The 13,127-nt window shown below is 53.0% G+C and overlaps 1 protein-coding gene across 7 annotated transcripts in view; it reads right to left on the bottom strand.

Moving 5' to 3' along the window:
- Kcnq1 (potassium voltage-gated channel subfamily Q member 1) overlaps positions 1 to 13,127 on the bottom strand; it is a 332,780-nt gene that overhangs the window by 30,437 nt on the left and 289,216 nt on the right. For 3 of the 7 annotated variants that reach the window (XM_051145711.1, XM_051145713.1, XM_051145718.1), the window contains one exon: positions 3,168 to 3,926. The exons of 3 other annotated variants lie outside the window; for them this stretch is intronic. In XM_051145711.1, coding sequence (XP_051001668.1) covers positions 3,711 to 3,926 — 216 coding nt within the window. In that variant the 3' untranslated portion in view covers positions 3,168 to 3,710. Of the gene's footprint in view, positions 1 to 3,167; positions 3,927 to 13,127 lie in introns of those variants that run through there. One more of the 7 variants, XM_051145715.1, reaches the window with a different exon arrangement.

The following is a 13,127-nucleotide window of genomic DNA, read 5'->3' as shown; positions in this document are numbered from 1 at the left end:
CACACGGTCTCTGTGGCCAGTGGGTTGCCTTTATTTTATCCGGTGACTCTTAAATAGTCCGCTTGAGCCCGGGAAGTCCTAAGACAGACAGAGAGAGAGAGAGAGGAGAGGAGAGAGGAGAGACGAGAGTGAGACGAGACTAGAGAGGAGAGGGAGAGAGAGAGAGGGAGAGAGAGAGAGAGAGCGAGAGAGAAGAGAGACTGAGAGAGAGAGGAAAGAAGACGAGAGACCAGAGCACACCAGAGAGAGAAAAACAGAGAGAGAGACAGAGAGAGAGACGGAGAGAGAGAGGGAGACAGAGAGAGAGACAGAGAGACAGAGAGAGAGACAGAGAGAGAGAGTGTGTGTGTGTGTAGGGGAGGAGGATTCAGGTAAACATGGGTGCTGAGATTCCAGGCACAGTGGGTTGGTTATATGGGTCAGGGTGCCTGTGGGAGGGGTTAGCCCGCTGCTTTGCTTCTTTTAGGAGATTGCTCTGCTCTGAGAAGGCAGGGCTGAGAAGAGGTGGGGCTTGATGCTGAGGGGTGTGTGGCCAGAAAGGGGGCGTGGCTGGATAACGGAAGACCTGGGAAAAGGGCCTAGAGCTAGAAGGCCAGGCAGGAGCGCAGGAGGGTGGAAGAGCCAACCTCATCCACCTAGGGGATTTCTCCACCTGCCTCAAGTATATGTTGCACCTCGCTTCTGGCTTAGGTATCTCATCTCCATCAGGCCTTTGTTAAAGGACATTTTTACTGTCTATGTCACAGAGAAAGGGCAGGTCACTGGTGAAAGACCACAGCTGGGTAGCAGGGCTCTCTCCTCTCTGTATGCTGGCTCAAAGATGCGAGAAGTTAGGTTTGGGCAGGGCCAAGCCCAGTGCTCAAGGGCCACAGCCAGGAAAGGAAGCAAGGGCAGTGGCAGAGGCGATCCCACGAAACAGGAGCCCTGCTGGTCTTCTAGCAAATGCTCCTAGCACCCACTGGACACCAGGGCCTCGATAAGGGGACAAAGGCTCAGTTCTGGGGACAAATACTCATGGGTATTGTCAGCCCAGCCGCTAGAGAGCCGAGGCGAGGCCCACAAAGGGCCCGAAGAAAGGGCCGCGGGAGGGGCTGCGAATGGGCCTTCCCGCAACATGCCACCGTTGCCCAGGCGACGGCCCTCTCATGGAGAGGTCTGCTGGGCCATTGTCCGGGGCCTGCAGGACGTGTCACACACCAGATGGTCGTGTGCTGTCTAGGTCACTTATAGGGGGACAGAGTGAAGGAATGTGGCCAGCTCGGCAGGCCAGGGCACCATCTGTTCCTTCAGACGGTGGGCATCGGGCGGGCATTGAGTGTCCGGCCTGCCAGGCCCAGCCTTCTCCCCAGCTTTAATTAGGTAATTCCATAATTGGGCTTTATTTCAGGTAAATTGCATTTCACACCCGAGAGGGCTGCAATGGTCCTTGTGGGAGAACAGTACTTGGCCACTCTACAAAGTCCACTGTACGGCACTGAGGCCAGTAGGGTGCAGGGACTGTGTCCAGCCCAGATGGAGGGCCCTGAGCTCCCAATGGGCTGTAGCCTGCCTGGGCAATGTTGAGGGCCCTGGCTACAGCCAGCGCAGCCTGGGCTTCCACAAATATTTACCCAACAAGGAAACAACAGCTTCTGCCTTCCAGCAATTGTTGCTGCAGAACCCCCCTTGAGGGGGAGGTGTGTGAGGCCGGGAAGCTTGAGGCCTCAGCTGCCCTTCCACCCTTCCCTCCCAAGGCTGGCTAGCGCTCCTTGGGCCAGACACCAAGACCTTGTGGTGGGAGCATCTAGGACATTCAGACCCCCAAGAGGTTCAGTGTAAGAGGGATTTGGGGGCTTTGCCCTCCTAGAGGGGCCTCCAGCTGCATCCCTACACTTGGCTCTTTGATTCCACTGCTTTCTTACATGCTGCCTCCAAAGGCCCAGGGACCCTCTCATCCTTCAGAGCTAAGATGCCCCTGGCCTGGCATATGGGGTGGGCTCTGGCAGGAGGACAGGATGGGGACAGAGTGGAATCAGTAGAGAGAGTGATCACTGGCTGGGCAAGTCCCTGTTCCCAGGGCACTCTTTCCATTCACAGTGGATGGATTGCAAAGAGTGACAGGCACAGGGCCAGTGGGCAGGGTGGTACTCACTTTGGAACAGGCCTCCAGCCAGAGGAACATGATAATCCCAACAGGGAAACAGAGGCTATAAGGGGAGCCAGCCCAGGGAACCCCAGCACTTATTTGTACACTTTCATTTCAAAAGTCAAATTCTTAGGGCCTTGGGGAGCTGGTCCTGGCAAAGATCCACTCTTGAATGGCCACCTGGGTCACCAGTGAAAGCCACCCTGGCTGGGAAGAAGAGATGAGAGGCCCTGACACATGTCTGAGGATGACTTCCTGGGCAGATATCAGTGTGGTCCAGCTAAGCCAGGCCCTGACCCAGGCTCAGCTACTGCTAGGGCTTAGGGTCTTCTGGGAAGCAGGTGGTAACTACATCTCGATCACAATGAGTGGACGGGAATACCTGGAGTGGAGGCCCCAGATTGGTTCAACTTTTGACATGTCTTATGGTCCCTATGAGCTCTGCATGAACTAACAAATTGTGTTCACTTCATGGCTACCTGGGTACCTGGGTTGCCAGGGAACTGCAGGGTCCAGTCCATAGAGACAGCGAGGCTGTCGTAGGGACCAGCAGCAGACTGGAAGGTCGAGTAGGCAGAGAGTAGAAGTTGAGCACCAAGTTATTCCAAAGACCGCCCAGACACTCCCTGAAGCAAGCATTGCGCCAAGATCAACCTGGGATGTCCCAAGTTTATTTGGAAAAGCCTCTCAATCAAGACCATACTACGAAATTCATTAAAACACAGATTCTGAATCACCAGAAATTATCCTGATTTCTGTGAGGTGCGATGCCCAAGGAACCAATCCTGGGAGAAACCTTGATGCCCCCAACCTGGCTGTGGTGGCTCAGTTGCTGGCTGAGGGGCGTGGCACAATGAGGCTGGAGTCTGAGCCCTGACCAGCACCTCTGACCCGGCAAGGAGGAGCAGGAGAAAGCAGGCTGCATGTGGGGCTCATATAGGGCTTGAGGGCCCTGCTCACCACTCTGGGGGAGAAGCTGTCAGTCCACAGCTGGCTAGGGTGGACAGTGGACACTCTCCTGCCTGGGATATCCTTTGGGGAGAAGCTGGAAACCCCTCTGGTATCCTGGCCATGTGGTCAATATCACTAGAGAGTGAGGGAGTCAGGCTCCGGCCTGCCGAGCCCCTACTGGCCTGTAGCCTGTAGTTACGGTGCACCCTCCTGCTCCCTGCTGGGCCTTGGATTCAAGGCTGAGGGCGGGGATCCCAGACCCTGACAGATTCTTCCTATCTCCCTGTAGGAAGCGATTTGGGGTCACCTAGATGGGCCTCCTTCTGCCTGAGTTGTACCCTGATCTATACAGATGCTCCCCATCCTTGTGCCCCAGGCATCAGGCGAGCAATATCACCATCTTGATGATAAGGGTGACAATTCTGGCCTGAGATGAACCCCACGCCCAGCCAAATTCTTGTACCCACTGGCTGGGCAGAGGGGGTCTTGCTGAGCTCCAGGTTCAGGCTAGTGGCTTGGTCCATGGGTTTTGGGGCCTTGGAGAGATAGGCTGACATATCAGGCCTTCAAGGGGGTGAGAACCAGGTGGGTGCTCCTTTTGGGGTTACACCCTGGACCCCCCTTCTGAGCTCCTTCAGGAGCCCTCATCAGGGCCCGTCTGGGGCACGGTCAGCTGTTCGTAGGTGGGCAGGCTGTTGCTGGGCAGGAAGAGCTCAGGGTTGATGGAGCCACCTTCATCGTTGGCCACCACCTGTGGCCTGCTGGCGCAGGTTGGACCACCTTGGCTTAGGGACAGCAGCTGGTGGAGCATGTCTGTGATGATCACCAATCTCTGGTCCAGTTGTGTCACCTGTGGGGACAGAAGCAGAGAGGAACATGGTGTTAGGGACACCTTAGGGCCTGGGCATGCAAAGTCTGAAAGAGAAAGCACGGCACACGACTTAGAGCTGTGAGTTGAATCGATATGTTGAGTTGATATGTGCACCAGGCCCAAGAGGCCCTTGCTCACTCTTGAGTGCATGTCTATATGTGCTTACTGGGGTATCACATATTACTGAGCTCCTGTGTGTGTCCATACATGCCTAAACCTGGGGGTGCTTAGTAATTATCTCCTCTCTCTAGATAGACCTAGTGGCTGGGAGTCACCCCTTAGCCTCCTCCCAGGCATTTTGGTCTTTGAGACTCTGGATAAGCCTTCTGGAGCTTCTAGAACAGTCTCTGGCTTCCTGTGGCCAAATGGAGAGGGGGAGGAGGGTACACAATGGGTGGGACCTTAGAGGCCAAGGGCTATGTCTGCTCAGGTTGGAGGGGGTTGGAGCTCTACACACAGGGGTCTATATGGGAGGGGCTGGCCCCTAGAGAGAGGAATTAGGAGAGCTGAGGGCTGAGCAGGCAGGAGCTGGGTGGGCCATGGAACAGTGCCCATCCTCAAAGGTAACTCAACAGCTACTAATTTAGGATGCCACCACCTTTCTAAGTCCCCATAGGTCAGGGCAGTGACTGGGTTGATTTCTTGACCATGTGGTCCCTACCCCATGCCTGTAAAGGGCTTCTTTTTTGCCCTCCAAGGATTAGGCAGGTAACTAAGAAACTGGAGGAGAGGTAGAGGCAGGGCTAAGCCTGGGATAGACAGAGTGCAGAGTAGGTACTTGACAGAGGCCACACTTGCCTCACTTGTAAGAGACAATGAGGAACCATTGGAGAACTCCTTAGAAAGAAGGAGCCATTGTGCGAGGGGCTGGAGCTCAGCCCTGGGGGCCTGAAATGGTCAGCCACTGACTTCATTTTTTCCTCTAGAAGAAGAGAGGTCCTGTCTAGGGAGGCCAGAGCCCCCAGCATAGCTCTCTAAGAAGCATGGGGACTCAGTGTCAGGGGTAGGAGGGTGAATGTGGGGGGTGCACATGAACCTATCCAGCCTAAGCGATAGAGCAGAGGTTGGCAGTGAGTGAGGGGACTTTAGCTGCTGAATACATGGGGTAGTTCCCTCAGTGTCCTCTATTGGTCAACTCTCCCTCATCCCCACATTGGGACCTAGAGTAAAAGGAACACCAGTGATATAGGGATGGAGCCAGAGGTCCTGACAGATGGCCTCATATGGTCAGACCTGCAAAGCTGCTTTAGGGAAAACCATGTGATGACTCAGCCAACCGCTGACCACTGGCCTCAAAACCTGGGTGATTCAGGCCCTGAGGACAAGGGGCAGGGGTTGGCTCTCATCTTCCTGGATGTGAAGTCTGTGTCCCAGTCAGGCTCCTGGTCCCTCTGTCCTAATACTTGTTTGTATTTGGAAAGGGCTAGATGGAATTATTCAGGCTTGAGGGCTCACACAGGGAAACTGAGCCTCAGGGCTTAAGCAGGTGGAAGCGGAAGACAGCTTGTCTTTGACAGGTGAAGCCAGGGTTCATGCCCTGTCCAAGGCCACTGGGAGCCCTGCATCAAAGGAGGGTTGTCTGAGGCTAGACTTGGTCTGGCTTTCATGCAGCTTTAAACACACATAGTCAATTTCAAAAGGCAGGGGAAAAGCACCATTGGCTTATGGGAGATGGATGGCTTCATGAATGTCTACTAACCCACAATTGAACACCCGTGGAACCTCACATTTGCTAATGGGTAGAGTCCTTAAAGAGAGTTCTTGGGGGTGAGGCCAGGGCTGTTTGAAACCTCCTGAGGGACAGCTGTCACCAGGCCCCGCCCCCTGTGTACCTCTCAAGGGTATCCTTGAAGCTTCTCTGGACAGCTCCCAAGCTCACAATGACCCCCATGGCTGCTGCTTGTGTCTGTTTGGATTTTTGAGGAACCTGTTTGGGTCCAAAGTGTCCTATTGGCCAAGCTGCTAGTGGCAGGATATAGGCTAGAGTCCTAGGAGGGTCCAGAGTCTGGGGACTCACTGTGCTGCTGTCACCTTGTTTGAGGGAGAACAGGACTGTGAAGGCATAGTACAAAAAGGTCATCTAAATGCACCAGCTCCTCCAACTTTGTGGCTGTGTGTGAGATCCCGTACATTTTTTTGGCCACCACAGGATCCTCCTAGATTGTCCAGCTACCCAGAATAGGATCCCTTTGCTTGCCTTGGCCATTATGGTGAGGAGCAACAACTTGCCGCTGAGTTCTGGCACTTTCCTGGCCTTGTTCAAACAGATTGCATTAGCTAGCATGGCCCAGGGAGGAAACACCAGGGCTTGGGTTTGGGGTTCAAGGTCTAGGAGGCATTCAAGCTGGGGATCCTTGTCAGCCCAGAACCCTCTGTAGGGTCATGAGAGGATAGCCTTTGGTATCTTGGGGGACATTCATAGGTTACTTTCAGAGACCATATTAAAAAAAAATGTTTGATATCCAATAAAGAGCCATCAGATGCCATCCTGGGAATAGAAGGGCCTGTGGGGAGTCAGCCAGTGGGATGTCATGTTCTTGACTTATGTTCTTGCCTGGATCTTGGTGACTGGGCATGGTGCTTGCCAGCTAATCTGCCCAGCACATCTTGGGTTTCAGGGGTTGCCCTGTGAGGTGGAGGAACTGCTCTCTGCGAAGACCTGGCCGTGCCTGCTCCTAGTTGCCTCTGTTTTCCTTCCTGGCTGGGGAAGCAAACCATGTTGCTGTTCATTGGATGTGTTGTACAAGGAACCCTGGGGAGCTTGCCTGCCAAGGCCGTGCCTCTTGCTGTGAAGGCAGGGCACCGGGTGGTCTTAGCTTGCTCTTCTGGGCTCTGCCTCCTTTCTGGCTTAGGCTCCCAGAGCAACACATGAGAGCCGGTTCCTGGCCAAGCTTGTGTCCAGTTGTGCTGGGCCACTTCAGGGAGGATCCTGGCCTGATGTACCATGGCTCCTCAGCCCAGAACTCAGCTCCAAACACAACACTTCAGCAATTGTTCTTGAAGCTGCCTGGCTCTACTTTCTCCCTCTGGCATTTTGAATGCATGGCCAGAGAGCTGGTGAGTACTCTCTGCCCAGTGCTGACTAGGTGGAGGCAGGGAGCCATGTCACAACAGGCAGGTGCCCAGAGAGGTGCCACCACCTTCAGGGAAGGGAGTGCCTGCTCTGGGCTCTGGGCCGGTGTTCTCCAAGAGCCACTGGGACAGATCAGTTTTGGAGATCTAAGATCTCATCACTATTTGCAATTTGATCGTGATTAACAGGGCAAGGCAGACAAAAGCCTTGTTGTGCCCTGTCTCTGCTCACCAACATAAAAACCATAGATGACTTCTGTGGGCCTTGGAAGAGAAAAAAAGCAATTAGAACAACAGCTAGCTAGAGAGCCTGCAGTGGCTGGCGATCAGACTCAAGGCGACAGAGATTCCCGTTTGATGTGGTTATGAGTTTGTTTTCAAAGGAAAATCTTGAAGAGTCTCTATTTAGATCTTTTTTTTTCAGAACTTGCTCAGCCTTGATCCTTGGTCAGTACCCCCAAAACCCAGCTTAGCCTTGGGTGGGGGACACCAGGACTTAGGCTTAGGGTGTAGGGTCCTGGGATACATTCAAGCTAGGGATCTTTTTCAGTCAGCTCAGGGCCCTCTGTAGGGTCACGAGAGGATGGCTTTTGGTGCCTCTTAGGACATGCATAGGTTACTTTCAGAGGCCATATTAAAAATGTTTGATATCCAATGAAGAACCATCAGATGCTAACCTGGCAATAGAAGGGCCTGTAGAGAGTCGGCCAGTGGGTTGTAGACAGAAGGCAGAGTGCACAAGGACCTGGGGACAGTTGACTCTGGGTTCTCATTGGCCTCCAGTTCTGTATCTATGGATCAGGCAACAAGGCCTGGGTAGTCCACTGCCTGGCAGGCCCTAAGGATCCCCAGCCCTACCCTAGGCTCCCTGTTCACCACTTCTCCACTCCATCTCTCCCTAGCACCCTGACACCATCATCTGAGAGGCACCTCTTTAAACTGTCTAGGCTAAGTGTGGTTCTACTTTTCACAGAAGGAAGGAAGCCTGCCTAGGGTACTGTGGGGGAGGGAAGAGATAGAGCAGAAGTTGGGGGGCAGCAAGAGGGGCGCTTACTGGGCACTGGGGGCTCCAGTGGGTTTATAGGTGACGGTCCTTTCAAAAAACACAAACAAGCTCACACCCCTCTCAGGAAGTAGCATCAGAAGTCCTCACTTCAAACACCCCATAGAAGGGCTTGGAAAGGGCCTACTCCTTGTCTTGTTTATGCAGACAAATACCTGACATCCTCCAGCACACCAGATAAGTTATTTATGCCAACAAATGAATATTTCTGATCACCAGAAACACCAGACATGTGGGTTCACCAAGCACATCAGCTCGGACCTGGCACTATAAAAAGAGCATCCCAAGCCTGGCACGTGGCAGGCACCCAGTCACTCTTCAAGAGCATCACTTGGGATGCCTGTCTTAGATGTTTCGCTCATGTCATATGGACTCTGTAGATGCTCGGCCATCAAGATCTGAATAGCTCCTGCGGTGCATAAGGCTTTTTACCTGGTTCCCTACAACTGTTTCCTCATGTCTGCCTCTCTAATCCAGTCTTAGCCTCCCACCTCTATTCACACACACACACACACACACACACACACACACACACACACACACACACACACACACACACACACACACACACACACAAAACCCACATAAGTATTCATACAGATCCAGCCCTCTAAACCTCTGCAGACGGGGCCTGGCCCAGGCCTGCTGTTTCACCTCTGACCCAGGTGCCTGCACTCCTGTTCCTTGCTTTGCTCTGGGCAGCATCGACCGACCTTTGTGCTCAGACCTATGTCTTCTTCCCTCAGCTTTTCCACTACACCAATGGATGGCATCTCTCCCTCTGCTGCCCCTCCCCAACCCCTTCTCACACAGACCATGCACACATCCTTCTCCATTTTACCTGAAGGCCTTTGCACTTACGGGCTGTTCTACTTGGAAAACCCACTCTCCACTACTTTCAGCTCAATTGCCCACCACTCTAGTGGAAGCTTCCACTTACCTCATTTCTCTCAGCATGCTCTGTAACCACTGCCCTTCCATGAACCCCCTGAGTTTATTAATTTACTTGTTTTATTGTCTCTTCTTCGAGCTTAAGACTCCTGAGGTCAGGTCCTGAGTGTGTCATTCCTGTCGAATCCCTGACAGTCTTTCAGTATCTGACACACAGTAGGTGCTCAGTAAACTTGCTGTCTAGTATAGTTACTGAGTGAATAAAGCAATCTCCGTTCTCCTGGATGAGGGGATAGAAGCCCCCCAAAAGCCTTGCTCCCCAGAAGGCACTTGGCAAAGGCCAGTGGGGTTAACAACTGCCAGCAAGTCCTTTCATGTTCATTGATTTGTAAAGACTCTTTGTATATGAAGGCTTCTCTTTTGACATGTAGATCACAAGTGTTTTTTCTTGCATGCTGTTCGCTTTGTGACTACATTCATGGCAATCATTGCTTTTCCGAATTGAAGCTCCATGCATTTTTTTTTTTTCCTTCATGGTTTCCAAGTCAGTGTGTGCTTGGGTCACTCTTCCTCAGCCCAAAGTGAATTTTTTTGGTGCTTTTTAGGTTTGTGTTTCATCTTTAAATCTTTAATATGTGTGGGGTTGATGCAGGTTTACCTGTAGTGGTTGACAAAGAGTAGTGGTGTCTTTCTTCATACCAAGCTCCTTGTGTGTTTGTTTTTCTAGGGTTCACTGTAATCAGCTCCCTCCCTTTCCTAGGTTTCACTATAGAGACCAAATCAGCCTGACACTTATGATCCTCCTGCCTCAGCCTCCCAAGTGCTAGGCGCTCAGGCCTGTGACCACATACTTGGCTTCCAAATAGTGTTAATCCCTGGGGCTTCTATATGGGATGCCGGGAGTGTCCTCCAGGGAGCTGCAGATGGTGGTAATTCTGTGGTGGAATCCAGCCGGGATGACAGGATGACAGGATGACGGGAGCAACACCTCCCTCCCAGGCAACCCTATTGACTTTGCTCTTGGCTCCCTAGCCTGAGCTGGGAGACCTTGTCACCTCTCCCACACAATCCCATGTGAGAGCACTGTGTGACCCTGAGGTACAGGACACTAGGTCATTTCTCCCCTCCTAGGTACCCCTGTTTCTTGGAATTGTCCACCCCATAGTTTCCCTGTTCTGTGTGAGCTGATGTCAGTTTCAGGGACAAAGGTCCTGGAGCAGAGTAGTGGCAGGTTCAGCCCTATACCCCGTAGCTTCTGACAATACTATGAACCTCTGCCTGCCTGCCTCAGGAGGGACCTTAGCGTGATGAGGCTGAGAAGCTGCCCATACCTACCTGGCAGGTAGTGGAGGTTGGAGAAACCTAGGCTCAGAATGGGGACTCCACCTTCTTCAAAAGACTGGCCAGCTCATGCCAGCCTGCTTGCAGGGGCAGCTCCAGGCAGGGTGCTGAGGAAGCTGCTGCCCTGTCTGTTCAGTCCCGCTGTAGGCAGATGCTGCAGCAGCTGCTCAGGCTGGACAATCATATAGACAGGCTGGAAAAGGGCTCTGGAAGCTGAGAGGCCTTGTTTGTGCTGGCAGCAGGCACAGGCCCCCACCTAGCATTAGATTCTCTTCTGATGGAGTCCTGGAAGCTTGAGAGCTCCAGACAGAATGCGTCATACCAGAGGCCAGAGCCTTCGGTCAAATTAGGTGGGCAATGGTGGCAGGTGGATGGGGTCTACATGGGGCGCAGGCATGCCCACTTGGGCCTGTACCACACCCTGTGCCCAAACAAACACAGGCCGGTCTGTGGCTGCTGTTACAGGTACCTCACCTCCCTTTCCATATCCCCAGCCCCCTCCCCACTAGACTTGGAGCTTTTTCTGTTTGCCCTTTGTTTGTGTCCACTTCTGCTTGCCACTCTGGGACCTCCCAGTCAATGTGAACACTGATGAGCTGTTCTCAGCCTAGTACTTCACATACACACAGACACACACATACACACAGACAGACACACACACATACAGACACACACACACAAACACACACACACAGACACATATACACAGACACACACACACACAAACACACACACACAGACACATACACACACACAGACACAGACACACACACACACACACACACACACACAGACACATACACACAGACACACACACAAACACACACACACAGACACATACACACACACAGACACAGACACACACACAGACACATACACACACACACACACACACACAGACACACAGACACACACAACCCCCCCCCCCCCAGCTATTCTGTTCACAAGGCAGGCATTTCTACCATCCCCCAGTAGCCAGGTAAGGGAAAGAGATTTAACCCTTTGGTTCTTGCCTCTTCTCTCCCTCCCGCCTTTGCCTCCCAGTGAGCAATCTCACTGGGCCTCTGACTATGGCCTGTGTCCTTCCCTGTTGCCACACTGACCAGGACCTGCCTTGCCTGGGTAGACTCTGGGTACTGCTGGGAGCTTATTTTCTGTGGGGACATTCTGTGACTTGGCTCATCCTAGGTCCTTCCAGATGCTTCTTTCTTGAACATTTTCGAATGCCATCCAGCTTTTACTTCCATCCCAGATTTTCCCTGGTCCCTTGTGTCTCTCAGGGACCTCTCAGGATACAGGTTGGGACCCCCTTAACACTGCCTCTCTCCTGGTCTGAGCACTGTGGCTCCCAGGCCTTTTAGTATAAGAGCACTTCCCTGGCCCCAATAGCAGCTGCACCTATAGCCTTGGTGTATGGTCTCCTTACCCAGCCCAGGACTGTCCTTGAGATGGACCCTTGCAACAGCCATGCGTGCCCTACAGAAACATTAGCATCTGTGTCTACTCAGTTTGACAGGCAATGGCTTCCTTCCTTGCCCTGTTCCAGACACAATCAGGGGCACCGAGAACCTGGTCCCTCTTGTCTCTCTGTATCACTTTGTGTGCTGGCTTTCATGGGCGTGGGCTTTCACGTAGATCTGTGTGGACCTACACACTCTACAGTAACCCATTCCATAGAATATAAGACACCCAGCGCTGCCCCCCTGCTCCTCCCTGGGGCCTGCTCTACCAGGTGTCTGGCTAGCGACAGGGTGTTTACCCTCCCTAGCTCCGGCATGAGACACTGTAGCCCTCCTTGGCAGTTTTGACATCAGCAGTAATATGATCCAGGTGTGGCGGTCCACTTGCTTGTTTTTGCTCAACTCCGGCTTTGAGGCCACCGGTTAGAACATGTCAAGGGCACTTGCTTCTTGGGGTGGCTGCACATGGCAGTGGGCCTCCCTGAAGGGACCTGCAGTGCTTCCATCTGGGCCCTGATGCTGGACAAGGGGACCTAGGGAACAACCCTAGTTCAGGAATGCCCTGTGCCTAGAGCACGCCTGGGCTAGACCCTTGTTCTGGGGGATGGCATGCTACTGTCAAGAGCAAGGTGGTACCCCCAGTGGTCCTGCCCCTCACCCTTCAGTGGCTCCTAAGCATCTGCTCCTGTTGCAGGTTTTCCACTTAGAAGCTGGTCTCCCCAGGACATGCCTCCTGGGCACAGCTTCCTGATTCCCAGCTGCTGGCTCCTTATGGACTATTCTTTCCTGATTATTTGCTGGCTTCTTTTCCTGTAGCCTCCTCCACTTCGAATCTGGGGTCTTTAGAGGATACCTCCTCTCTCTCATGGCCCACCCAAACCCACCCAGATCTTGGCCTTCTCCTCGAAGTAGTTAGGAGTCTCCAAGGCTTCCAACCTGGGCCCTCCTTTACCCGCCTGCCTGAGAAAAACCTGAACTCTGCCTCAGCCTTATTGGCACGCTGTAGAGATGGGTATAGCCATGCTATCTTAGGAGCTCTGAACTCTTCCCCCACTGTTGGCCTCCAGGCCTCTAAAAAGTCTTACTCTAGAGTGACGTCTGACTGACCCCAATCAGCTGGTGTCTGCCAGCCCTAGGCCTCCTGGCCTTCTGGGACCCTCCAGGCCTCTGTACCTGCTGAACTATAAGCAGCCACCTCCTTCCCCTAAGGATTCAGTGTCTCTCACAGGTTTCCTTTCCTTTTCCACATCCCTTCAAACCTGTATACGCTGGATGGCTTTCCTTCAGGCTACCACTGAGAGCTCAGGGCTTTTGTGCTGACCCTGGTTTTCTGTCTCTCCGGGACAGACAAGC

This window comes from Acomys russatus, chromosome 5 (genome assembly GCF_903995435.1).
Source record: "Acomys russatus chromosome 5, mAcoRus1.1, whole genome shotgun sequence".
NCBI lineage: Eukaryota > Metazoa > Chordata > Mammalia > Rodentia > Muridae > Acomys > Acomys russatus.
Note: the sequence above shows the minus strand (reverse complement) of the source record. Positions and strands in the feature narration are given on the sequence as shown.